This window comes from Osmerus eperlanus, chromosome 7 (genome assembly GCF_963692335.1).
Source record: "Osmerus eperlanus chromosome 7, fOsmEpe2.1, whole genome shotgun sequence".
In the NCBI taxonomy this organism is placed as follows: domain Eukaryota; kingdom Metazoa; phylum Chordata; class Actinopteri; order Osmeriformes; family Osmeridae; genus Osmerus; species Osmerus eperlanus.
In genome coordinates, this window is record NC_085024.1 from 14,909,829 (window position 1) to 14,935,865 (window position 26,037).

The 26,037-nt window shown below is 48.7% G+C and overlaps 1 protein-coding gene across 3 annotated transcripts in view; it reads left to right on the forward strand.

Annotated features, from left to right (window-relative positions):
- Positions 1-3,165: 3,165 nt before the first annotated feature.
- Positions 3,166-26,037, forward strand: part of oxr1a (oxidation resistance 1a) — a 37,263-nt gene continuing 14,391 nt past the window's right edge. For 2 of the 3 annotated variants that reach the window (XM_062465141.1, XM_062465143.1), the window contains exons 1-4: positions 3,166-3,534; positions 11,934-12,016; positions 19,553-19,660; positions 20,981-21,094. In XM_062465141.1, the coding sequence (XP_062321125.1) occupies positions 3,366-3,534; positions 11,934-12,016; positions 19,553-19,660; positions 20,981-21,094 (474 nt within the window). In that variant the 5' untranslated portion in view covers positions 3,166-3,365. The remainder of the gene's footprint in view (positions 3,535-11,933; positions 12,017-19,552; positions 19,661-20,980; positions 21,095-26,037) is intronic. The other variant, XM_062465144.1, reaches the window with a different exon arrangement.

Consider the following 26,037-nt stretch of genomic DNA (forward strand, 5'->3'; position numbering starts at 1 on the left):
TGTTGTTTTCCATTCGGACAGGGGGAGAGCTTTCCGTTCGATTCCGCAGGTCAGGTCAAGGCCCAGGACAGCAGCAATGCACCCTGGGAAGGCTCGGACACTGGAATTTTTGTTGGCCTTGAGCACACTGGATTGACGGTGGACGGTGGGGGCGAGAGGGGGGGGATGCACAGACAGAGAGAGAAGTTGAGAGGAAGCGAGAGAGAGAAAATTGTCTTGGCTATGATTGGTTGTTCTGATTCCCTCCTGGCTGCTCATAGGCCAAGGCCCTGTGGAGCGCAGGGTAATTGGTAGTCTCGTCTCTGCTCTGCTTAACTACAGCAGAGGTCAATTTGAGGGAAGAGGAGGAGGAGGAGGAGATGGCATATCATAAAAGCCTCTCTCGCTGTGGGGAGGACATTAGAATCACATCTTTGCACGAGAAAAGACAGAGCGTTGGAGATGTTAACAACGAGAGCCGTTTCAGTATGAAGAATAGCGAGCAGGGCTTTAATGGCCTCGGCCGAGGGCCATCAATCACGATTACGTAACGCCGGCAAATGGTGATTACTATCTCAATACCTCCAGATCAAGCAGTGCCACAGATCGGCCTCGTCTCATCTTGCTAACGCAGGTTCCCATGCTGCACCACCAGGTGTGTCTTCACTTGGTGCTGAAAGTTAAGATGTTCATCATTTGCATTGAAGACAGGCAGGCATATTGTGTTTCCCAGTCGCTTCGGAGAAGGGTGGGTGCATGTGTGTCCGCACGTGTGCGTGCTCATGCGTGTGTGTGGATGTGTGTGTGTGTGTGTGGGTGTAGGATAGGCTGGTTTCTCTGAGTCATTCCAGCTATTCTCTGGTGTTCTCTCCCAGATGCTGTTGTTGACTGAAGATGCCATCACTGTCTATTCACCAGCTCTGGACACCACAGAGGCCTGATTGCTATGCTTTTCAAGATATCTGCGTGCTTCAAATCCCTCGCAATTATTACACAATGTGCTTGTGTTTGCCAGCAGGTGCATTGGTGCAGCATGAGTGAATTCTCACTACATTTATGTTAGGGTGATTTCCTCAGTTAACAGAGGACAGCTCCCAGAAACAGACAGATGTTCCTCTGAGGTTTGGGTTTTTGTGTGTTTATGGGGGGTTTATGTAAGGTGCCAGTGCAAAAATTTATTAATGGGTTTAGACGCCTTTTCCTGTTTGTTTTAAAATCGTTCCTCTTCTAGGATTCCAAGGCCGCTGCCTCCCTGGTTCTACCCAGGCCCTCTCTCTCTCTCTCTCTCTCACACACACACACACACACACACAGACACACACAGAGACACAGACACAGACATGACTACATTTTCCACTGTACTCCAGCCTTTAATCTACAGAGCATAAAGAGAATCACCAATTAAATACCTAGCGTATCTGTTATTTCAGTGGCCTCAGTCTTCAGTCTTTTTCCACAAGGCCATTGCTGCAAAATTCAACAACAGAGAGTTATACAATAGTAATATGGTTGCAAAGTCAGTAAAAATCCACTCAACGCTCCTGAGACTTGAATGTAGAATGAGAGCAAAATGGCTTCCATCTCAAGACTGTTACCAGCAGTAGAACTAGGCGTTTTAATCTTTCCTCTCAATAAGACTCATTTCATTCAGCGTCTCTGAAATGAGTAGACTGGATCTCTCCGGCCGTAATTCAAATCATACTTTAGCTTAATTGCCTGACCTGCAGAGGCAGCCAGCAGGGAAAGAGGCTCCCAACTAGACTCTACTCTACTGTTAGGTCTTCTGCTTCTTATAGGATTATAACTTTATCTCAACCTATTAGGCTGAAACAAAACCTTAGGAGAAAGCAGGTTCCCTGAAAGCAGGATCCCCAAGCCTGTGTGGGGTGATAGGACCACTGCTCTGGGCCTCATCTACAGTATATTACATTGTATGATGGGGATATAAAGCAGGAATGAGGTCAAGAAAGACTAGGAGTCTGTGCTGAGTGAGGAATCATTTTGGTTACTTGTTGGTGTCTCTTCCACTTTGGAGATGTTAGCTTTTTCATTTACAGTATGCAGGTGGGTGTGTGGTCAGGACCAGGTGGTGTCTGGCAACATGCCTGTTGTGTTCAGGGCCAGTGACAACACCCTACCCCAGTGCCAAGGAGCTCAGCAGGGTGCGGACAGTGGACAAGGTCACTGATGCTTAAGATGAGTTACAGCATTTCAGCAATGAGCACACAGACAGGAAGACTTATCATTTGTTTCAATTGGTCCTTACCATTTGATGTGTATTTGCCAGCCTGTTGTTGGTAATGTATTAACTTAGTTGGGCTCTTTTTGACTTGAAATAGTTGATACACACACAGCGAGTAAATCTGTTTGTAGCCTACTTTGTGTCAGGAAGAGGAATCGATGTGTCACTGGCGTCAGCCTGCTGTTTTAGATTCTTACCGGCAGGTGGAGTGCTGTATTCTGGAGACAGAGCAGATAAACATCCATGCTTAATTTAAACTAATCACGATGGACTCTATACAATTAGTTTTTAGTTTTTACTATCTGAACAAGAGATATCGCCATCATGTCTGAATTTCGTCAACACATTTGGATGAGGGAGGAAAATATCTGCTTTTGTCCCTTTTTCCATTGAAACATTGTCTCTCTTTCTCTCTTCTTCCATCCTCCCCTTCTCTCGCTCTCCCTTTCTCTCGATGAATAATGCATCACTCACTCTCCAGTTCACTACCTAAATCAGCTCCCCAATTATTAGACCTGCAAGTTCTACTCCGTCAGATTTTTCACTCCCACACACTCATTTGACCACAGCAAATGCCAACTCGTCCTCTGAGAGAAGGTGATCAGACACTTATGTCAGAGGTCTGGGAATCCAAGAGTGCATTCATGTTGGGGGGACTGACTGTAGTGAGTGACGACAATCCCGTCAATTTATTACAGAGTAGTCTCAAATCATTTTCAATACTTTCCTTGTTGCATTTAAAACCGCCACCTTTGCAGAATGATCCCATTAATATAACTGAACGATCCTGTGTTGGATTTAAGCCACGCTCAATTGTTAGCCAGTTGACACACTGGCAGTTTCAGTCATTTGAAAAGTATTGTTCATTTTCTGTGTTGTTAGTCCCCAACGTCGACTATAAATGCAACTAGAAACGAGCCACAGAAGTGCTGCCCTGCTGACTGGGCTATCTGCTACGCTCTTCGACAACACCCCGAGTAAAAAAAAGTTTTGCGGTTGTTTACGTGACTTAGTTCCTGTAACTCCGACTTCCCTGAAGTTATAGGATATCGGCTATGCAAGGCAATTGTTAGCCTACTATCTAGGCAGTTTTTTGGTTACAAGGCAGCATGCATTTTGCTATTTGATTTGTCTTTCGGTAGTTATGAACTACATTTTGTCGTTCACCGGGAGCAGCGCCCGAGCTGTCAGAGACGCTGTCTCGAGCAGAATCTGGCCCACTTCTTCCAACCAGGAGGTCGTTCAAGATTCACCCTCGGATCAAATTAATACGTCCGCACGTGGTGATATCAGCTACACCTACTTAAAAACAGGTAGAATTTTTATTTGACAACTTTCTAGCAGGCTATTTGCTCAAGTGACTGGAGTCCGTGACTACTGACACGAGGAGTTGCACTGCTGCTACTGACACATCGCAGTTTACACGCACGTACGGCTTTTAAATTGAGGCATTGAATGATGCAGGATATAAAGGTTACGTTTATAATTAAATGGGCTACATAATGCAAAATCTGGTAGGCCTAGTTGTTGGTTTCGTTTAATCTTGAAAAGGGGAGGACAGCCGTAACCACCATGCTGCAGTACACAAGACGGCGATCTGTCACAGTTGAGCTGTTGACCACGGTTCAAACACATGACCAGGAAATCTCTCTGCTATCTCCAACAGGTCTCTGCCGAATTACACTTACAACACGTTTGTACCGTCTTTTTCACAGCAGTGGTTATTTCTTTTAGATTCGTCCGTTTACTATGAGCCTGTATGTTATTAAATGTAGTCAAAAGGAACCAGCGTACCAATTAACTTTATTTTGGGGACAAGTAACCCCCTAAGCATTCCAACTATTTAGTAAGTTTGCAGAAGAGGTGCATGCGTAACCAGTGAGTCTAATCCCTAATATACAAACCTATACCTACCGTCCTCGGGGCAGACAGTTATAATTACAGTGTTCTGATTTTGTTTTCTTCATGCAACTATACTTCAACCAAGACCGACTGTATCAGTGCACCCTTAATAAATCCAATTAGTCAACTGTTTACTATAAATAAGTCAAACATATCTTATGTTAGGACACCCCTCCTCATCAAGAAACACCCCCACCATCCATCTTATCAAAATATGTCTTGTAAGATGTAAAAAAACAACAACAAAAAAGTTCCAACATAATTAGTCTATCATAATTCCTGGGTGTGCAGAAAGCACAGACTGTAGCCTACTTAGGGGCTCCCATCTCCTCCCTGTTCCAGTCTTGTGTACAGTCTCAGGCTCCATGTCAGCCAGGTTAATTGTTTGGCCTAATTAGGACAAGGATTAATAAGACACACGTTCCACTGCTGCTCTGGAAACACCAGTGAAGGCAGCTCAGTTCATTAGCGCTCCCACTGGCCCCCTCTCTCAGCTCCACCCTGGGGGGCGGGGGACATGGAAGGAGGGGGGAGAGACGAAGCAATGGAGGGTTGGACTGGGAGATGGGGGCACACCACCAGGGGGCCAGTAAGGGGAGGCTGATAGACAGGTAGGCAGACAGGCAGGCAAGCAGACAGACACGCAGGCTGACAGGTAGGCAGGCAAGTCAGCAGATTTACAAACACGCACACGTACCCCGGACCCAGACAGACCCTGAGAGGTATGCTAACTGGCCAGGCCTCAGCAGGGTCCAGCCCCTCCTGTCCCAGCCATGAAGAATGAGCAGGACAGGACCTCTGAGAGCTCGACCCACTTACATTCACTGTGGTCGGACACAGAGTGGACCAGGCCCAGCTCTTGGGCCCCGGTGCTGCTATGGATTGCTCTGGGCTGAGTAGGCCAAGATTACAATGGGTCGTCCATCATTAGTATTCATTACCAGAGGCTGCAGGAGAAGTGGACAACCTCTGCCTGCGGCTTAGCTGTGGGAACAATAGCAGAGTGAACAATAGTATCCCCTACTCTGACAAGTCTGGTTTGGAGACTCATTTTAATGCATAGGTTGTGAGATTTAGTATAAATGACACAAGAAGATGTGTTGCTAACCATCTTTCATTTGCTGCGTGTGGCCGTCTGTTGTTGTAGAACTTAGAGATATGTTTGTTCTTGCACAGTCACATCACAAGTTGCAGAGGTAGTATACGTTGGTGGTGTTCATCTGCTGACTGTCATCCACCCCCCTCCACAAGAACCCCTCCAGTACATTAGAAAACCACAGGGTTCTGTGCTGACATTAGCATCTACTTACATTTACATTTAGTCATTTAGCAGACGCTCTTATCCAGAGCGACTTACAGTAAGTACAGGGACATCTCCCCGAGGCAAGTAGGGTGAAGTGCCTTGCCCAAGGACACAACGTCAGTTGGCATGACCGGGAATCGAACTGGCAACCTTCGGATTATTAGCCCAATTCCCTCACCACTCAGCCACCTGACTCCCCTACTTACGGCATGTCACTTGAATCCGCCCCCTTGCCTGACCCACCTCTGACCACAGATTGATCTGAGCAGGGTTGCAGAGTATGCGCTATTTGTTTTGTGTCTGTTTAGTATAAATGCTGCTCCAAAAAAAAGGAAAAAAAACGGACCAGCCACAAGCTGGTGGGGAGGGGAGGCGGGGGGAAGGGGGGCAATGGGCACCCTCTCTCATGGACAAGGTCGATGTCTGACTAATCAACACACACTCTTATGAAACAGCTGTTTGTTTACCTACTGCCTGAGAGACATATTCACTCTCATTCTGCCATTTATGCTCATTTTATTGATTAAATATCACGCCCCCCACCCCTCCACACTTCTTTTTTTTTTACCGCATTATTATTCTTGTCAGTGCCTTCCTCACAGATGTCTCTGTTAAAAAGATATGGCACTCAAGAATTCAGATGGGATACAGACATAAACATCCTGGGTGGGTGTTGCTGCTTTAGTGAGGGAATGTTCATTTAGCTGTCAGCTCTCACCTCTCGGCCACAAGGAGAGGTCTTGAAGAGATGTTCACTGACTCTGTAGCCCCCCTCCCCCAACCCCATTGGACAACTTGGGTTGGGTGCAGAGCTGACTGTAATGTTGGTGACACATACCAGCCTAGCGCTTCTGTTGCTCGATGGCTAAAGCACAGCTGTGGTCACTCCTCCCAGCACAGCTGACGTGTCCCGACTATCCTCTGTTCCACTGGCTCCACTCAACATGTCACAGACACTCTATCTCCACTCGACTGCAGGTTTGTTAACATGCAATGTCCAAGATTAAGGTCGACTTTAGTTAATTGTTTGTTGATGTTCTGTGAGACATGTACTGTTCCATACTCGTATGTGCTCTGCTGTACTGTAGCATACTGTCACACATAGCTAGGCCATTTAGATTACACTTACAAACTGATTTTGTATATGAGTAACTGAGTTACATTTGGACAGCATGGACACTAAGGTCTGTGTCTTCAGAGTGTTATTGGCAATGTGGTTGTTGACATCAGATTTGGACAAAGCTAGCCGTATAAAATGACTAAAATGTAAAAATATCCCAGGGCAACAGCCTCCTCCCTCTGGTCCCCTGGCTTTGCGACCCGATCCAGCCGTGTTTGTTGTTGTTATTGTTGCTGAGGTCATCACATCTGGTACTGACTCGTAACCTGAGAGGAGACGGACGACGCTACAAAGATGCAGGGTTCACCTGTCGAAATCTGAAAAAGGGATGAACCAATCAGACGTTGACACTGCGGTGGACTGGGGCACGTTCTGCCCCAACAAAGCGTAACAAAACATTTATTAAAGGAAACGGTAACGCTTTGAACATCCTGTTACGGAAGTGTTGCAACTATGGAAGCCTTGCACAGCCTTTTTAATGTGGCAGGTTTATGCCCCTGGCCTCTGTCTCACTAGTTAGGGTTATGATTGTTAATTATTTGCTCATCGGTTTACTAGTTGATTTATTGCTTCTGTCTGATGAATTAACATCAGTGGAACTGTTCTAAAAAACAAACAGGTTGTAATTAACATGTGAGGGGTCAATAAGAAGCAAGCATTGTAGGCTTGACACAGCAGAGAAAATAGATCATCAGGCTCATCAGTTGACAGGTGGATTGATTGCTTTTGTCTGATGAATTAACATCAGTGGCACTGTTTTGAAAAAAAAAACATCTTGTGATGGTTATTTTGTGTAAAGGCATTGAGATGTAACAATTTGAGACACATTGTTACAAGCTAGCATTGAAAGAAAAAGAAGCAGAGCTGGTTCACTTTGAGACGCATTTGCTGTCAGTCAGCATTCCACCGTCATTAAACACACAGCAAATCACCCCTTCTACATTCACAGGGCTGTCGATTTAAAAACCAGGAACTCACATGCACTCCAACATTGCTTAAAGTGAGACACACTATGCAGTCATCGCTCTGCTTATGTTATCTCCATTATTCCAGCCTCCACCCTTGGTTCTTTTTGCTGTGGCAATCACCGATATACTTAGCTCTCTGCCACGGATGTTGAGAGAGCAGAGCAGAACCATAACGCCGAAACAAAGAGTACTGTGAATACAGCATCTTAACTATTACTGAGTCTTCCTGCCTGAAACATCTGAGATTTCAAGGAGACCAAGCCATGCTTCACTGTGTGGTACACCGGGGCCTTGCTAGGCTCCTCTGTGTTTTATAGAGTCCCTTAGTCTCCAGACCCATTTCCAAAGGCAGCGATATTGCACACATATCCCTCAGAGCCCATGGCAGGCTCGTGGTGTGATTAGTCTGCCTGGAGTGAGCGCTAATGAGGAAGTCTGGATGGGGGTGACACTCGCAGAGCCACTGACAGGATCAGGGTTTGATTAATTGACCTGGAGCGTGTGCTAATGAGGGGGCAGGGAAGACTGGGGGCTGTGTCTGACACGACATACATAGTTCCCATAGAGGGTGGTGTATGGTTGTGGGTTGGCTAGTTTGGGTGGTGTGTATGGGCTCTGTAGAGCTGGTGTGTGTGCAGGTTCTGTCAAGGTGGTGTGTGTGTAGAGCAGCCACTGTATTCGCCGCTGTAGGAAACTGTGTTATGTGCTGGAGCTGGTGGGAGGGTCTGCCAAGGGAGGCTGCTGTCATCCTTTATTTCCTGTGTTTAGTGGGATAGCTTACTAGGCTAATATATATGCATTACAATGGCTTCCTGGCTGCCAGCGCAGGTATGTCAGAGTACAGAGGCCACCTGGGCACCCTCCTGCTCTGTATGTTATAGCTGTAAGCATTCTGTTCTGGAGAAAGGATCTGCTGTACTGTTTGCTCTCGTATCGTCATGTTTTGATTAAGAGCGATAGATCATTGGTCATAGTCAGTGCCAAGTCAAAATTCGATAACTAATCCTGCGCTTAATATAAATGGTTGTTGCTTCAACAGATCTTTCACTCGAACTTTGTGTGTTGGGCTTTGGGAGGGTGTTTGAGGATGACTAAAAGACAACGTGTCCTCTCTATGCTTCCATGTTTCCCAAGTGAACTAAAGAAAACTGTTGGCATTAGACTAAATGTTCTTCTGAACAACATCTTCCAGTGTGGCCGTTGGTTATGCTGAGGAACCAGCTGACACAAGCTCCGTGCTCAATTTATCACCGCTAGACAATCCTCTCCAATGAGTGACTTTCCCTCTTTTACTTAGTAATTGAAGGTATTAAACGAGATAATCGGTTTATGTAGTTTTGTGCCACAAGCGACTGCTGTGGTGCGTATGCGCGTGTGTGTAACCAAAGTTGCGTGAGGTGTCCTTGGGTGTGAGATCATTTTGTCTTTCACTGCTGATTTCCTAAGCTTTCACACACACTTTAGCTCTGGTTAGACATTTAGCACACATTCAACCCCACTCAGCCGGGTTGGACCATTACTTCTTAAAGCATTTATGAATACCTTCTCAGTCCTCATTAGGAGTCATTTCAGACGTTTTGAAATAACCGTGGTTTTCATTTCAGTAGCTTGCCCTCAACTGAATTATTTTTGTTTTGCTGTTCAGGTTGGTATTTTGTGTTAGGATACAGCTGGTGTGACTCACAAAATGCATTGTGATATTAAAATGTTGCTTAATGGAACAAATGGCCATACTTTTGCAACAATATTCCCAGATTCAGAGGAGAGCTCTGGACTTCTCTCGCTCTGCTGCCTTCCCCAACCTCCCCACCAATGCACACACACATGATATGCCCCTTTGCCCCTCAGTCCTCTGTCAACAAACACATTCTAGAATTTACTGAGGGAGAGAAGTCCATTGGACCGCATGCCTGCTATCTCCAAGACCTGATGGCCTTCCCTGTAGGCCAGAACCATACCCAGGCATTGTCATCCTCATCATCATCATCATGCATCCCGGGTGTAGACACAGCTCTTGTTGAGCCAGGCTCCTTGTGACCAGCCCATCTCAACATGAGACAGACTTTTGTTTTCACAAGACTGAGTCACAAGACCAAGTCGCCCCACCAATACTGTCACCTGATATTGTTCTAAGTGCTCCTAGCTAGAATGACAGAGGAACAGTTGATGACACAGAAGCTTGGTGGAACAGCTTCAGTTACCCACCTGTTCTTTTGGCAGAATGTTAGTTGACAGGTAATGTCACATCTGTGTTACGCTGTGTTACGTAACATTTATATGGGAACAGACTAGTAATGCTGATTGGCTATGGCCAACGGGCAGTTCCTTCTTGCTTGTCACATCAAATAACACTCAGACGTGCCAAATAAAGAACAACGATACATGCTGTATGTTCCCCACCATTTCTCATTATGAATATTTATGTAGAGCATCCTATAAATACTTGACAAACAGAACAGAATGTTCTAGACAGGCGTATGTGGTTTCTGGTAGGTGAGGACGCGAGTGTTTTCCTGGACTACAGAGAGTCTTCTGTGAAGACAGAGGATGTCTCTGTGTTTCTAGAGTGTGAAAGAATGCCCCTGTTTCTGGTGGCACAATCCTGGTGGTGGTTTAATTTTAGATCGAGCTCTCGCTCACTATGCAACACCCTACAACTGCTAATGTATCCTTCTGTCTCCCCCCCTTCTTTCTCTGTCTCTCTCATCCTCTTCTCTCTCTCTCTCTCTCTCTCTCTCTCTCTCTCTCTCTCTCTCTCTCTCTCTCTCTCTCTCTCTCTATCTTTCCCACTCCCTTTGTCTTCCCTACTATCAACGCTCTCCCTCCTTCCCTCTCTCTCATATTTGTTTTAGAAGTGGGCGGCATTTTAGCTGGGTCATAACACAAGTTACCTCAGATTTCACACAATGCCTGAGTTATGACTTGACTGGCCATCTCAAACTAGGCTGTAGACGACGGCATCGCTCGCATTGTTTGGCTGTTTTATCAATATAAACAAAGCTTCTCAACGCCTCCACTGTAAAGTGAACTCCCAATACCCTCAGAAAGACTTGAATAGACAGTGTCTGGCTGAGTCAGAAACATAGCTTCCTGGTACAAAGGGTCAGGGTATTCGGCAGTGTTAAGCGCTACCTTAACAGCATTTACTGGGCTATCAAGTAGAAAACACATCCCATTTGGCAATATAATCCCACCGGCTATCACTAAAAAGAAGGGAAAAAAATGTGAAAGCGAAAAAACCAACACAAATCTTCTGAAGATTTTCAACACAAATCGTATAACTTTCCATGTCATTTTATTGACATTTTTCACAGTGCACACTGTAAACACTATCCACAAACAGATCATATATACTACCTAAACAGTGACAACCTTTCAACGACACAGTACACAGTGAGGCTGAGGTGTGAGGTATGACCAAGCAAAGCTCTCCTTCTGGAACCTCTACAGTGTTCCTGAGCTACAGTCCAGTTTCTCCTTCTGAGAGCAGGAAGTTCATGTCTGCTAGTGTAGAGTTAATTTTGCTCCAGCCCCTGACAGGAGTCATGGTTGTACCTGAAACCTTTTTGATTCTCTCCTCCATCCCTCCCTCCCTCCCTCGTTCCCTCGTTCCTCTCTGCAGCCCAGAGCCCCAGAAATAGCACGCCTGGTGAATGACTCATGTTTTTATCCGAGCCGTGAGGTGACTGATGCACAAGTGGGGAACTTGTTATGGCTACTCCAGCTTCTGAAGAACACGCTGGGGTGTGTGATCAAATGGGGTAAAGGGTGGGTGCGGGGGTAGTGTACTCTACAGCATGTTATTATACAGTTTCCCCCCAGTCTGCCAGCCTTGCCTTAGCCTCTTTACCTTGCCCCAACCTTTCCCAGCCACTTAGCTTCCCAGACTTAACCACACCAAACCTCATTTCTACACACAACCACAGCCCCCCACCTTCCTCCCACTCTACCCCATCCCTTCCCCATACCACATACCCTACCCCAATCGCAGCAGCCCTCTGCCTCCCCTAGTCCCTCCAACCCTCCCAGCAGCTCTCTGATGGAGGTCAGACTGCTCCGTGTCTGCTAGAGAGAGACAGACAGGGAAGGCAAGGTGAACAGGACTGAACGCCTATCAGTGTGCTCAGCATAGGGCGAGAGAGAGTGAGAGAGAGAGAGTGAGAGAGAGACAGTGAGAGACAGTGAGAGACAGAGAAAGAGAGAGAGCGCGCGCTCAAGAGCAAGGGAGAGAGAGCAAGAGAGGGAGAGAGAGAGCGGGGACGGAAGAGGCTCGGCTCTCACAACGCTGGCTGGCTGGCTCGCACGCTCGTCGTTGACGAATGAGCTGTCTGCCCACAGGGCTGGGAATCTGCAGCTTGTGACAAGCTGGGGGAGAGAGGAACATGAACGTAATGCGTACCTTGCCCCGCTTGCTTTCAGATACCGGCCAGAAGAAGACCCCAGAGAGGAAGGATGGGAGGCGCATGTCCTTCCAGAGACCCAAGGGGACCATCGAATACACTGTGAGCAACAACCACACTGCTGTCTCGAGTCTGTCTGTGTCTGTCTGTCTCTCTCTCTCTCTCTGTCTCTCTCTCTCTGTGTGTCCTGCTGCTTGATCTGCCTTCCTCGCTGTCGCTTGCCTAGCTGCTGCCGTGGTAGCGCTGATGCTGACGGGGGTTTTGGAAGCCTGCTCGCACTCTCGTCAGCTGGATGGCGCTGGATGGTGGAGCGATTAATGTCTGTGCCTCCGTATAGCACGTGTGCTCGGTTGGATGTCTGTTTACATTGAGGACAGTGTGTCTGTAGGTTCTTGTTGGATGTCTGTGTGTGTGTACATGTGTGTGTGTGTGTATTTTCTGTTTGTGTGGGAACTGCCAGTGAACCTACGTGTTATCGGCTGAGGGGGAATCAAGTTTCTGTGGGTTGGCAGAATAAGGGTCTGTTTGTCGGTTGGTACCGTGTTGTCTCCTATCAGCCAGAATTCCAGCACAATGACCTTCCAGAAGCTCCATCATTTCTATTGATTTGGCGTCTCTGTTGTGTGTTGTGTTGGGGATAGAGGCAGGGGGGGGGGGGGGGGAGAGGGAAGGAAGGAAGACAGAGAGAGACATGGAAGAAAAAGATAAACAGAGTATGAGAGAGAGAGAGAGAGAGAGAGAGAGAGAGAGAGAGAGAGAGAGAGAGAGAGAGAGAGAGAGAGAGAGAGAGAGAGAGAGAGAGAGAGAGAGAGAGAGAGAGAGAGAGAGAGAGAGAGAGAGAGAGAGAGAGAGAGAGAGAGAGAGAGAGAGAGAGAGAGAGAGAGAGAGATAAATAGCTGGTGTTTCTCCAGTACCATCTGAAAATGGTGTCTGAGCAGCGTCTGGTTGTGCTCTTGAAATGACCCTCAAATCCAGCTGCAGTCGAGCGGCTTCTCCTCGCCGTGGCAACAGGGACGACCGCGCCTGGTCGCCGAGTCGAGGGAGGGAACGTGGAGGGATGGAGGAAGAAGGGAGGAGGGAAAGATGTAGAGAGGGAGGGAGAGAGGGTTGGAAACAGGAAGAGAGGGAGGGAGAGCAGAGAGAGAGAGAGGGTGGTCACGGCTATTAATTAGACACTACATCGATTCCAGCCTCGTTTGATAACATGTCTAAGCATCCAGCTACAATTTCTCTCCCTCCACTCATCTCCATCTGTTCTGATAATTGTGCCTTTTTCATCCAACCCTCTACTTTCCAATGAAGTATTTCTTTTTAGCTTCAAGACAGATGCTATTCAGAGTATCTCCCTTAACTCGCACGCACGCGCAAATACACACACACACGCATTCCTTCCCCTCGGTCACCTGTGTGTCTGCGCACAGCAGGGTGATTGACAAGGCACTTGTCTTGGCTGAGGTACGAGAAGCGTGCAATGTTACGACAGGATATTTGTCAAAGCACGAGCAGTTAGTCAAGGCCTTGGTTTGGGGTGAGGTGGGAGTGGGACTGGGCCAAGAAAGGGATGGAGGGAAGAAGCGGGTGATGGGGGGAGGGTGGGGGGGTCAATGAGGGAGAGGACCGGAGAAGGGCCACAGAGAGGTGACGGTGGATAAACAGTAGATTTAGAGGAAATATGCTCATATCTCCCTCACCCAGCACGCATCTCTCCCCACCTCCCAGGCATCTCTCTCCCTCTCTCTTTCTCTTTTTCTCCCTCCCTCCCCTCTAAGCCTCTGCATGGCTGATGTTGTGATGGATGGAGAGGCTGCTGCCAATGATTGTGTACAGTGAGACTGACGGAGCATGCTGAGGCTCTGAGCCTTGGAGTGTTCAAGGCAGTGGGGCTATTACTGTGGGCCTCCCCTCTTCTCCCTTCCCCTCCCCTCCCTCTTCTTCCTTTGCCTCCCTTCTCTTTTATCCCTTCCCCTCTCCGCCCCTCCCTCCCTCCCCCCCTCTCCCCTCCCTCTCCTCCCTCTTCTACCTCCCTTCTCTCTCCTCCCGTCCCTTCCCCTCCCTCTCCTCCCTCTTCTCCCTCCTCCCTTCCCCTCCCTCTTCTCCCCTCCCCTCCCTCCATCCCCCCCTCTCTCTCTCCTCCCTTCCCATCCCCTCCCTCTCCTCCCTGTTCTCCCTCCCTTCTCTCTCCTCCCCTCCCCTCCCTCTCCTCCCTTATCTCCCTCCCTTCTCCCTCCTCCCTTCCCCTCTCCTGCCCTCCCCTGTCCTCGCTCTGATCCTCCTGTCCTCTCCTCCCTCTCTATCTTCCAGACACGTGCAGAAGCATGTTTTGCTGATTGAGAACCGACTTTATCTCGACCCCCCCCCCAGAACAGTTTATTAACTGCCTCGTGGCCACAGGAAAGACAGCCCTCGTTGCTCCGTTGATGGAATCTCTGCTCCTTTTATTATCTTTGAGAAATAAGGCCCAACAGCTGCACCCCATCTGCCCAGACATAGATAACGCCCGCTCAGCCCGGCCACCCATTGTCTGAGCAATTAAAAAACTGTTAAAATTCCTGGGTGGAAGAGAGTGAGCAGGAGAGAGGGGACAACTAGACACAAGGACAGGGTGAGACAGAGAGGATGTACAGATAGACAGGAGGGAAGAAAAGATCAATGTCGCAAGTGAGAGAAAGAAATAGGACTAGGACCAGACCAGGGATATAGTCTAGCCCCAACTATTCAATTTTTGTCCCCGAATACTGTAAAACATCAAAGACAGTCTTTGGAAATCTCTTTTGGATCCTGTTCGGGTAATGGTTTAGGGCTTTACCTTGGGGCTTGCTCTTTTGCGAAGAGGACAGTCACAGATACTGTTTGTGATCTGGTAGCAGCTTCTCCTCATCATTTTCTCCTTCCTCTCTCCTCTCGTTTCTTCCCACAACCCCTCTTCTTTCCCCTCCCCGTTCCTCTCCCCGCTCTCCTCACCTTTTCCATCCCCTCCCTTCCTCTCTTCTCTCATGGTCTTTACATTAGCAAAATGCATGTGGGAGATGAATGGCATGTTCTTCCCTTCCATCAACCGCCTAAATGCCAGCAGACAAAGGTTAGACATCAGATCCACTGTAACAGCACTTAGTAAGGCAAGCTCTCCTAGATGTAGTGACCAGGCCATGAAAAGTCTGCATGCAGACTATATCATAAACCTGTGTGTGTGTGTGTGTGTGTGTGTGTGTGTGTGTGTGTGTGTGTGTGTGTGTGTGTGTGTGTGTGTGTGTGTGTGTGTGTGTGTGTGTGTGTGTGTGTGTGTGTGTGTGTGTGTGTGTGTGTGTGTGTGTGTGTGTGTAACAAGGATGAGACACCAGAGGGAACAGCAATAGAGATCTGCAGCATCCCTCTGACAATCATTCCTCTGATTGCATTAAACTCTACTGGAGGACCCTGAATGACTCCCACTGTGTGTGGGAGTGTGTGGATGTGTGTGTGTGGGAGTGTGTGTGTGTGTGTGTGTGTGATGAGGCACTGTCAGTCACCAGTACCGTCTGATACCATCTAGTGAAAAGACCAGATCAGAGTAGTGGTCATAAGAACAGGAAACAGTGGGGAGTGCTCCCTTTATGAAGTCATTTCCTGTGAGACTGGTCTTCTTATGAAGTCACTTCCTGCGGGACTAGTCCTCTTATGAATTCACTTCTGGTGGGACTTAAAATCAAACAACACTCTGCACTGGAACCTGGTAGGTTATTGAAGATGTGTTCTGAACAAACACAGGTCAGAAACAATAATGGAAGATTCCAGACAGCCCCATGCACAACTGTGTGAAACCTTAGTGTTCTTTGTGAAACCCAATTGTCAAAAAACTAAATGTTCTATTTAGCAACATTTAGACAGTAGACACTCTCTCTCTACATTCTGTCAGCTGTTTTAGAACACAGAGGAATGGTTCCAGTGTCAGGTGATCGACAAGGACGCCGGCGCCATACACCGCATGCCATTAGGGGAGCGATGACAGCGTCACCATGGCAACTGTCATGCTAAAAGCCGGGCTCCATCATCGAGCCAACAGAGCTCCGAGACTCTTTTATGCCCGATTAAACCATTAGCAGCCCGTGGTATTATTATCGGGCTGATGATGCACTCAATGCAAAACTATTTAGCTTTTCCTATACATTTTTACATTTTTATATTTAAATCATTTTCCCACTGATGTGTCTGCTTCTCTGTCCAGTGATTCACGCAGAATCTCTCACAAGACGGTGATGTAGAAATAAGACGTTGTCTAAGCACAGCTCCAGAAAATTCCCCCTTTACATAACTGCCTTGTTTATTGTGTTTGTCTGTCTGTCTTGTTGAACAAGTGTGCCATCACTGACAGAAAACATGTATGTTTATATGTTCTGATGTTTTCTGTCCAAGTAAGACATGGGAGTCATACTCTGCATGGGGCTAGTCACTGGTTGACTGTCCTTTATGTGTGAGTTTGTCCTCCCGGTCAGCTAGACTGGCAGTCTGAAAAACCAACAGACCAGTCTCTCCCCTGGGAAACAATGTTCCACCTTCCTCCTCTCCTCCTCTCGTCTGCCTCCTCTCCACCTTCCTGTCACCTTCCTGCTCTCCTCCTCTCGTCTGCCTCCTCCTCCTCTCCACCTTCCTGTCACCTTCCTGCTCTCCTCCTCCCGTCTGCCTCCTCCTCCTCTCCACCACCTTCCTGTCACCTTCCTGCTCACCCCTTCCCCATCTCCTCTCCCTCCCCCCTCCCCAATTGTCATTGACGAGTCTCTGGAGACAGTATCCCCCCTTCCTCTGCTCAGGTAATTCAGTTACAGACAGTGCCTGTTACACTCTGATCAATAGTCCCCTCCACCATCCAGCTGGCTGCTGGGCTCTATAGGTCATCTGTCTTTAAATAGAGAGACGGACGCTCATGAAATGTCTCTTATGAAAGCCGTCACAGTTAAACAACTCCCCCCCCCAAAAGCACCTTTAAGGGTTGTTACACACATGACTCCCCTCGCCAGTGTTCTTCAGTGTAATTGTCCTATGGGAAGCTGAAACAGTTCGGTGTACTGGAGTACTGAATATAAACAAACAGTCCTTGGTTGGCTTGGTAGCCGATGGCGGGCCGTGGTGCACAGGGATAGCGGATCGATGCTGTGTGCTGAACCAGGCTGGATGAAAGGCTACAGAAGCCTGGAGGCCACGCTGGATATTGACCCGTTCTGTTCCCAGCAGACCGTGGAGGGGAAAAGTTTTTGCCGCCCCGCGAGGCCTGGTTCTGTTCCACCCCCAGTCTCACTGAAGCGGAATAAAAGCCTCAAGAATCCTTAGACGACGGAAAAGAAATGTGTGTGTATATATATATATATAGATATATAAACAATGTCTGTGGCTTGCAGTCATCAACATGGTTTAGATGTGGCAGTTTGCTTTCTGTCATAATACCCAGCACGGCACTAACATCCCACTTGGTTGGATGAAAGCGCAGTTACGATTTTTAAGGCCCGTTCTGTAGTCAGCAGAAGATGGAAGGCTGAAGCATGATTGTCTGTCATGGTGATGGTGACAGTTCTCTGTCTGAAGCCCCCTCCCAATGTCCATGACAGGGGATCCATCAACATGATATGCTGGGCCAGTCTAAATAAAGCCATGTCCCCTGTTCTGTTTCACTACTGTTACATCACAGATCAATCTCCGGGCTCCTCACAGCTGATGGTTTCAAACAACGGTTAATGGGCGCCCGCTGAACTGGGAGGAGAGATCCGGAAGTCTCGGTTTGAGCGTGGTGGTGCTCGCCGTTTGTTTTATACAGTTGTTGTTTTATGAATAATCTCAGCGCTGTGGTTTATTAATTTATCCGACGCAACAGCTGCACATTCGCGAGAGCAAACTATTAAAGCACATTGATTTATGAAGGACAATCTCCCTTCGAACTGACTTTGAAAATGATCAAATTAGCATTCAATCATGCTTGATCCAATTAAATCAACTCTACAGACAGCTGTTTGCAGTCTTCTGTGAGAAAAGTTACATCGACTGAATATACTTCAGAAGAACCCTGATGTTCGCAGGGTAACCATGGAGACCTACAACAATTGTGGCTCATGGCAGCTTGAATAGTTCCTGATGGCTGACAGCTTGGAACACTTCTGGAGAGGGCTGTGAATTGGTGGGATGAAGGGCCAAAGAGGGTTTTGCTTGGCGCTTTTTGCTCCTTTAGTAAACAAGAGACTGATTTGATGTGCTGTTTACTGGAAGGATGTCTGGTGCCGTAGTTGTGTATTTGTTTTGTGTATCTGTTTCGTGCGATTCGTGTGGCACCTAGCTATTTGGCAGTTGCTAAGCTTCTTCTTTGTTGGTTTCTTCCACTTCCCCTTTATGTGGTATTCAGAAAGAATTATTTTGGGTGTCATACGATTAGCCTGGGCACAATGACTCTGAGCTGCGCGCGTGTGTGGGCTGAATGTCCTGATTTAAATGTCTGTCTGCTGTTCTCCTGCGTAGCCACCTGCTTGTGTTTGTGACTATGTCTGTGTTTCTGTCTCTCCGTGTGCAAGAATATCCTACAGGAGGGAAGCTGTCACCTCAAGAGTTGGCCGTAGCTGACATTCATCCTTGTTGTTATGGAGCTGTGAACACGTCCGCACACACACACACACACACACACACACACACACACACACACACACACACACACAGGGCTCTGGAGGAGACAGCTGAGCCAGGCCCATGACTGTTTCACTGAAACACACTGCACCATTATCCTTAATTATACAGCTCACAGTCACAGTCTTTCATGCAGACATACACACACAGACAAACACTCATACACATACACACACACATACACACACACACTAGGAAAACTTAACATCCCTGTCATCCCTGTTTGGATAGCAGCATCCCACAGGACGTGTTAGTGACCAGAAAAAGCCAGTTGGTGCTGGTTGCGTCAAGTGCACCTGTGCCAGCCTGAGGTGTACAACCTGGTAGCACATGACACAGATGGGTACATCTGAAGGTGGCCTGGCTCTCTGCCAACCAAATACACTGTACCTCCTCTATGGGCTTGTTAAAACTCTGCAGGGACATGTTATGTTACAGACGAAAATGTTTCGAGAAACAATAGCCAAGAACAACAGAGCAAAAACAGTTTTTTTAGAAATGTGTCCACATTCATTGAACACATTTTGACACATGCATTTTTTATGTGACACCCATTCAGAGCCTATCCAAAAAGTGTAAACCTCATGCTGAGTATCTGTTAAAGGAGCAGTGTAAACACAGTGAGTCTATGTGTGTGAAGGGTGACCTGGGGATGATGTTATGGAAACAGTGTTCAGCACACTCGGCACAAGCGACTTCAGAACAGACGAGTCCTCCTCAGCTATGTCCTCCACTGACGAGTGGTGAACACAATACACCCCTCCGGCCCTACTGACATCCACGCAGACAGCCTACTCCATGCTGTGGTCCTTGTGAGAAGAGAAGGCCACACATCTCCAGTAGACCCAGAGAGGAGAAGCCGATGGGAGGGAGGGAGGGAGGGAGGATATCTTCTCTGGGGGTGGTCTGGCCCAGGCCCAGAGGTCCAGAACGAGTCCAGACCCAGGCCCTGGGAACATGAGTGATATCCTGTACTTGTCTTTGTTTTGTCTTGCGGTACAGGTGGAGTCGCGGGACACGTTGAACAGCATTTCGCTCAAGTTTGACACAACACCCAACGAGCTGGTTCAGCTGAATAAGCTGTTCTCCAGAGCAGTGGTCCCTGGTCAGGTGTGGACCCCCGCCCCGCGCCCGTCCTCAGCCGCCTTTCATCCAACTACTTGGCTCTTTCTCTCACACGCACGCACGCACACACACACACTCACTCTCTCTCCATCACTGCAATCGCACACTGCTCATCGCATGCGTCTTCCGCCACACACCCCTCCGTCGCTTGTCAATAGCCCCTTTACCGGTGTGACTAACCGCTAACTAACCGAGCACGGTGACTTCCTCATGAGTCACCACATCTGCCGTGTCACGTTCATCACGGTGCTTCGTCTCAGAGGCCCGAGACGTCCGTCCCGCAAAGTGAAAGTGGTCCGTTAGAAAGTGGCGTGTCAAGTAGGCCGTCCCTCCATGGTGCTCTCTGTGTTAAGGGGGACCCCTTGAAACGCTCCCTGTGGTGTTGACCGTGTCTGTGCCAGTTGGTCTCTCCCTCTCCCTCCTGGCATCACAACGACATCCACTCAGTAACCAGTGAGTTCTGGAGAGCTATTAGGACCTCCCCTCAGGGTGACCAAGGGAACCACCCCCAGCCATTTGAACACGTCGGCCAGCCAGCCGTTTAACGACACAGCCAGCTGTCCAGTCAGCCAGGAGCACAGTCATCTAGACTGCAAACCAGTTGTCCAGACAGTCAGTTTTCCTGTGTCTCTATTTCCTTAGTCAGCTAGCCTGTCATCCAGCCAGCCAATTGTTAAGCCAGCCAGACAATCATCCAGTCAGCCAGTCAGTCATCCAGTCAGCCACCAAACAGCTCACCACTAAGTGATTACTGAAGCGTTTCATATTGAACACACTCCCCTCTTAAAATTCCCTGGCCCCTTTGAGAATCTCTTAAGAGGGCAAGAGGTCTGAAGTACTCCCACCTGGACCTAGAATAACATGGCGCACGCACATACACACTTACACACACACACACACACATTCAGAGAACAGCACCTCAGCATGAGAGAACAAGATCCTTCTGCATGTGTTCCTACCAGCTGCACAACCCGCATGAAGATATCTCGTATGGTATTTTCATTGTCCCCTTCTTCTTCCCTTTCCTGTTTGTCGTCTGTGATTGATATTAGGTTACCGACCTACACAATCACATGTTATCAATCCTGTGCCTGCATTGGGTTATACAGTGTGCGTGCGTGTGTGTGTGTGTGTGTATACGTGTGTGTGTGTGTGTACGTGTTTGTGTGTGAAATGCATGCAGTACGGTGTGTGTGTGTGTGTGTGTGTGTGTGTGCGTGTGTGCGTGCGTGTGCGTGTGTGTATATGTGTGTGTTTGCACAATGGCCAGGCCTGTGTCAATACAGCCATGGATTGTGTTTGCAGGTTCTGTACGTTCCTGATCCTGAGTACATATCCAGTGTGGGAAGCTCCCCCTCCCTCAGTCCCGTCAGCCCTCTGTCTCCCACCTCCTCAGAAGCTGACTTAGAGAAGGTGACGGTATGTTGACCACCTGGAGTCCGCTCACACACACCCACACACACACGTACACACACGTGCACTGGGAAACACCCTCTCATGCGTTCGTTCATACCCACACGCTATTCTTAAAAGCATAGCTACGCAAACACATACAAACACTGACACTCATGGACATGCACAAACTCCCGCTGCACGCACATGCACAAACAAACGTACGTTTCGTGCGCACACTTACATTTAGTCATTTAGCAGACGCTCTTATCCAGAGCGACTTACAGTAAGTACAGGGACATTCCTACCGAGGCAAGTGGGGTGAAGTGCCTTGCCCAAGGACACAACGTCATTTTGCACAGCCGGGAATTGAACCAGCAACCTTTGGATTACTAGCCCAATTCCCTAACCGCTCAGCCACCTAACACTTGTCCACACAGTGTCACATCCTCAGTCCACCAGTCTGAATCCAGACTTATCCCTGAGTATTTATTTTTCTCTTAAGGAATCCAACAGCAAACTGCAGCCCCTTGTTCAAACCTGTCTGGAGGACAATGCTGTCAGCAGGGAGTGTATTAGGAGTGTATTAGCATGAGGGCTAGGTTCTAGGCTGTGAGGTTAAGACAGTCTTATTCTAGTGTGTAACCAGGTTGGTGTGCAGCAGGGAAGGACAGGAGGGAGCAGGTTTGGTTCAGCAGGCGAGCTGCAGATGCCGTTTTTGTGGTCCTCTCCAAAGGACGACCTTCCTCTATAGACCACTATATAACCAAGCCTTCTCTGATTGGTTCCTCTCATCTGTCTGTCAAAGCTTTCCCCAGATCCCAGAGCTGTCTTTTCCAGCACCGAAATGAGCCTTCGGTTAAAACGTCTCGTTCACCCCATGTGACCCCCCCCCCCCTCCAAGAAAAATAACTGGTCTCCATGGCAACCTGATTCCATTCCGATTTTTCTTCTCTTTTTTCGGGGGGTCGCCTTATCAGAAAATGGTGCTGCCGTCGGCCAAACGAGCTGCTTGGATTCCTACCCATCCATAGAACAACTCTCCCTCTATCCCCCCTCCTTCTCTCCCTCCCTCTGTCTCTCTCCCTGCCAGGATGAAGGCCTGTTCATTTAGCAACGTTATGAATCTATTTAGGTCACGGCCGGGAAAACAGAGTCACATTTCTCGTCTGTAGAGGGAGAAGGATGAGCCTGGCAGAGGGGTGCTGTGACTGCGGAGAGATTCGGCCCTTTATAAAAGACTCTCCCTCCCATGTTTAGGCCCACTAATAAAGGCAGCGTCTCATTCACTCAGACCAGAAGCAAGGGTGCAATTATTGAGGATTTGTTCTAGGGCATGGGTAAAATTACATTGCGGCACCGTGTGTGTCTGTGTGTGTATGGAAGAGGTGTTTCGGGCTGCATTTAGGTGCTCGTCTAATTTGCAAGTGAGAGGAAGGAACAGCCCACTTCCTCTGCTTATTTTAGAGACGCTGCCAAGCTTTTAATTACCAAGCTCTCTTTCTGTGGACTGTGTATTACCCAAGGACGTTTCTGGAAGGAGATGTGCCTCTGTGTACCGTATATTACAGCAACGCACCCACACCGCAAACGTGATATCTGTTTCCTAGAGAAAGAGAAAGCTTTTTCCTTTGGTTTTTCCGTCCTAGTTGGACATTAAAGTCATGGCAACTTTCGTGTAAAGAGGCAATCTCTGAGTCAGTGATCACATGGTCTCGGTAATGTTGCCTTTCAGAGTGTCAGATATGAAGAGCGTCTATGTAAATACGTCAAAGGTCACATCTGTGACATCTAAATGGTGAAGTAGCAGATTGATATTTCTGATAGCCCTGTCGGGTGGTGCAGTCAACAGAAAGATCACATCTCGCCTGGCTGACCGTCGTCATTATTCTATCTGGCAGGGTCTAGCTGAGTCTGGCTGCGGCTAGCTGGGTCTGCCGTGCCAACTGGGTGGGTGGACATGTCCTCTGTCCTCCAAACCCTGACCAGACCTCTGGACTCTCCCCTATGCTCCGTGCCGTGCCCAGACAAGCTGGCACCGTCTCGTCTCCTGCCCTGACCTCGTCCTGCCACAGCCCTGTTCCTGCCTCCCTCGCTCCAGCCCTCTCCCTGCCTCCCTCGCTCCAGCCCTGTTCCTGCCTCCCTCGCTCCAGCCCTGTTCCTGCCTCCCTCGCTCCAGCCCTGTTCCTGCCTCCCTCGCTCCAGCCCTGTTCCTGCCTCCCTCGCTCCAGCCCTGTTCCTGCCTTACTCGCTACAGCCCTGTCCCTGCCTCCCTCGCTCCAGCCCTGTCCCTGCCTCCCTCGCTCCAGCCCTGTTCCTGCCTCCCTCGCTCCAGCCCTTCCTTCCTGCCTCCCTCCCTTCGTGTCTTCCTTTTTTCTTTGGTTCCGTGAGCAGCAGTGGGCTAAAATTAGGGTGGAGAAAGTAGAACCAGTGTAAATTACCTGCTGATCCCAACTTGTGCCAACTAGACCAAAGTTATCTGGTTCATCTATTTCAACCTTGCCAAGAGCCCCACCTCTAGAAACCATCAGGTGTCTGTGCACACACCAACCCACACACACATGCCACCTGCCTCTGTAATGGTAAAAATAAAGTTACTTTGGGTTTTGTGATCTATTTTGTGACAGAAAACATCCACTAGGGGGAGCAATACATCCTAGGGCATCCTGTTACTGCATTACAAACCAAACAAAAATGGTGTTATGCCTAGAAACACAATACACACTATACCTGTTGAAGATTGAACGCATTAACAGATACATGTTGGTATTTGACCCAAGCATCAAGGGTAAGGCTGAATATCAGAGGTATCTATTCATCGCCCACCCCCTCCCCCAAAAGGCAGCATCAGCCACTAAGCCCCCAGTCTCAGGCTAAATATCGCATGCACCCTACATTCCTTCCCTCCTCGATCCATGTGTCCTGCTTCCTTGTCAAGCAGTCTCAGAAGGAAGGACCCATAAATCCTTCTCCTCCTGCGACATTCAGAGAGAAGACTGAGGAGAGGAGATGGGGGAGGGGAGTTATCGAGGAGAGGCTTCCAGCCCCAGTTCACTCGCCACTGGGGTGGATTACTGTGGGGCTCCACTCCCGCCTTCCCAAAGCCTCCATAGATAAGCTCCAGATGGGCCACACCCTCCATGCCTCAGCGGCTCTACACACACACACACACACACACACACGTGCACATGAACGCACGTACACGCACACACATGGATCACTGTTCTGCTTTGATCTCGAGATTATCTATTCAGGTGCCTACCACAACCTCCCAAAGCTCTTTTTGCCATGTCTGACACAGCGCACCTTGTCTGCAAGGTCATAGGGGAGAGTGAGGAACATCACAATTCTGTTGCGATGGTTGAGAATTCCAGGATTGTGTTGCTATGTTCAGGGGCCCACTACCCATGTTACCAGGTTAGTTGTTTGTGTTGTGCTAGAAGGTGACTGGCCCTCTGTACCCGGTTTGACTGAGTAGAAATCCGTCTTTGTGTAGTGCACACGATAGACTAGGCACCGATGTCAGAGCGTTGCATGTTTAATTGATTCTATGCAGAGTTACGATGCAGAATCGATATGGCCCAATCGCCATTTCTCCTGATGTTGGCTTGATCGTTAGCGTTTAGCCTCTGTGTCATGTGTGGCTTTGAGGAATATACAAGAACGAAACCAGGTGTCAAGGACTGGTATTCATGAAGGCTTAATACATTCTGGCTTGCAGGCTGCTGCCCAAACTGTCTATAGAATCTGCCTCAGAGTTGATGAATCATTCGTTATCTGATGCAGTGCCCTACAAGAGAACAGGTTAAGTCAGCTGTCTTCTTTAGGGTTTTCAACTCGTGCCATGTGGAACAACTTGAATGTACATATGTACACTTTTTATATCTATGTGTCAATGCTCCATATAGATGCGAGCCATTTATTTCGCATGTCAAAACAACAGCTGGGTACAGCCACACCAGGTGTGAAATCACCCAGCAAGCTGTGCTTCTCCCACGGTCCCCTCCACACCACCTGGGGGAGATGTTCCCCACACTCTGGCAGCCGTGTGGGCACCGGAGGCAGGGTGTCAGAAGCCACAGTGGTGGTGGTGGTGGTGGTGGGGAGGGGGCCGTGTGGGAGGGAGGTGTAGCTGGCAGCGCTGTGCTAGCTCGCTCGCTGGCTGACCACAACACCCCGGCCTGACTGCTCTCAGCCGGGTGTGATGGTACAACAGGCAGACGGGCGTGTGTGTGTGTGTGTGGTCACCGGTACGCACACACGTCGAGACTAACCGTTATGAAATGCTAGCTATGGACAACCTAGTTGTTTTGAGTCTGGTTTGGTCAGAGTCTTATACAAGGAAAGTGAGTTTGTAGGAAAGGGAGTTTTGGGTCAGTCTGTGCAAATAGTCCTCCTCTCGACCTCTCAGCCCCCCCCCCCCCCCCCAGAGCCTCACAGGGAGCTGGCCCTGGGAGGGGGGCAGGCAAGGGGGTGCTGCTTGTCACACTGCTGTGGAAGATCACAGGACAACAGCAGCAGAGGCCAGAGGAGAACAGGAGTCATTCGGAAAGTGTCTGGACGGACGAGGGGTGGACGAGAGGGAAGGAGAAGGGGGGGGGGGGGGGGGGGGGAGGGGGAGAGAGAAGCTTGAGAGGAATCTTTTGAACTGGAGTGGATGGAAGTCATGTGCCTCCCCCTTCCCCCCCCCTCTCTCTATCTCTCTATCTATCTCTCTCTCTCTCTCTTTTGTTTTCATCTAAAAGTCCTGTTTTGTTTCCCAGCCTCTGCTCCGTGTCGGGTTCCTATCAATGCTGTCTTCCAGTGAAACATTCATGTGATCCGCTCTCACAGGGCAGCCTTGTTACTGTGGCTGGCCAGATTTGTTGTGGCTGCAACGGCTGGCAACCCCAGCCTCTCCTGTCTGGGGGTGTCTGGGCTGCTGCATAGGGCCAGTATAGGTGAGAGGCTCCTGGCTGGCTGTCGGAGGC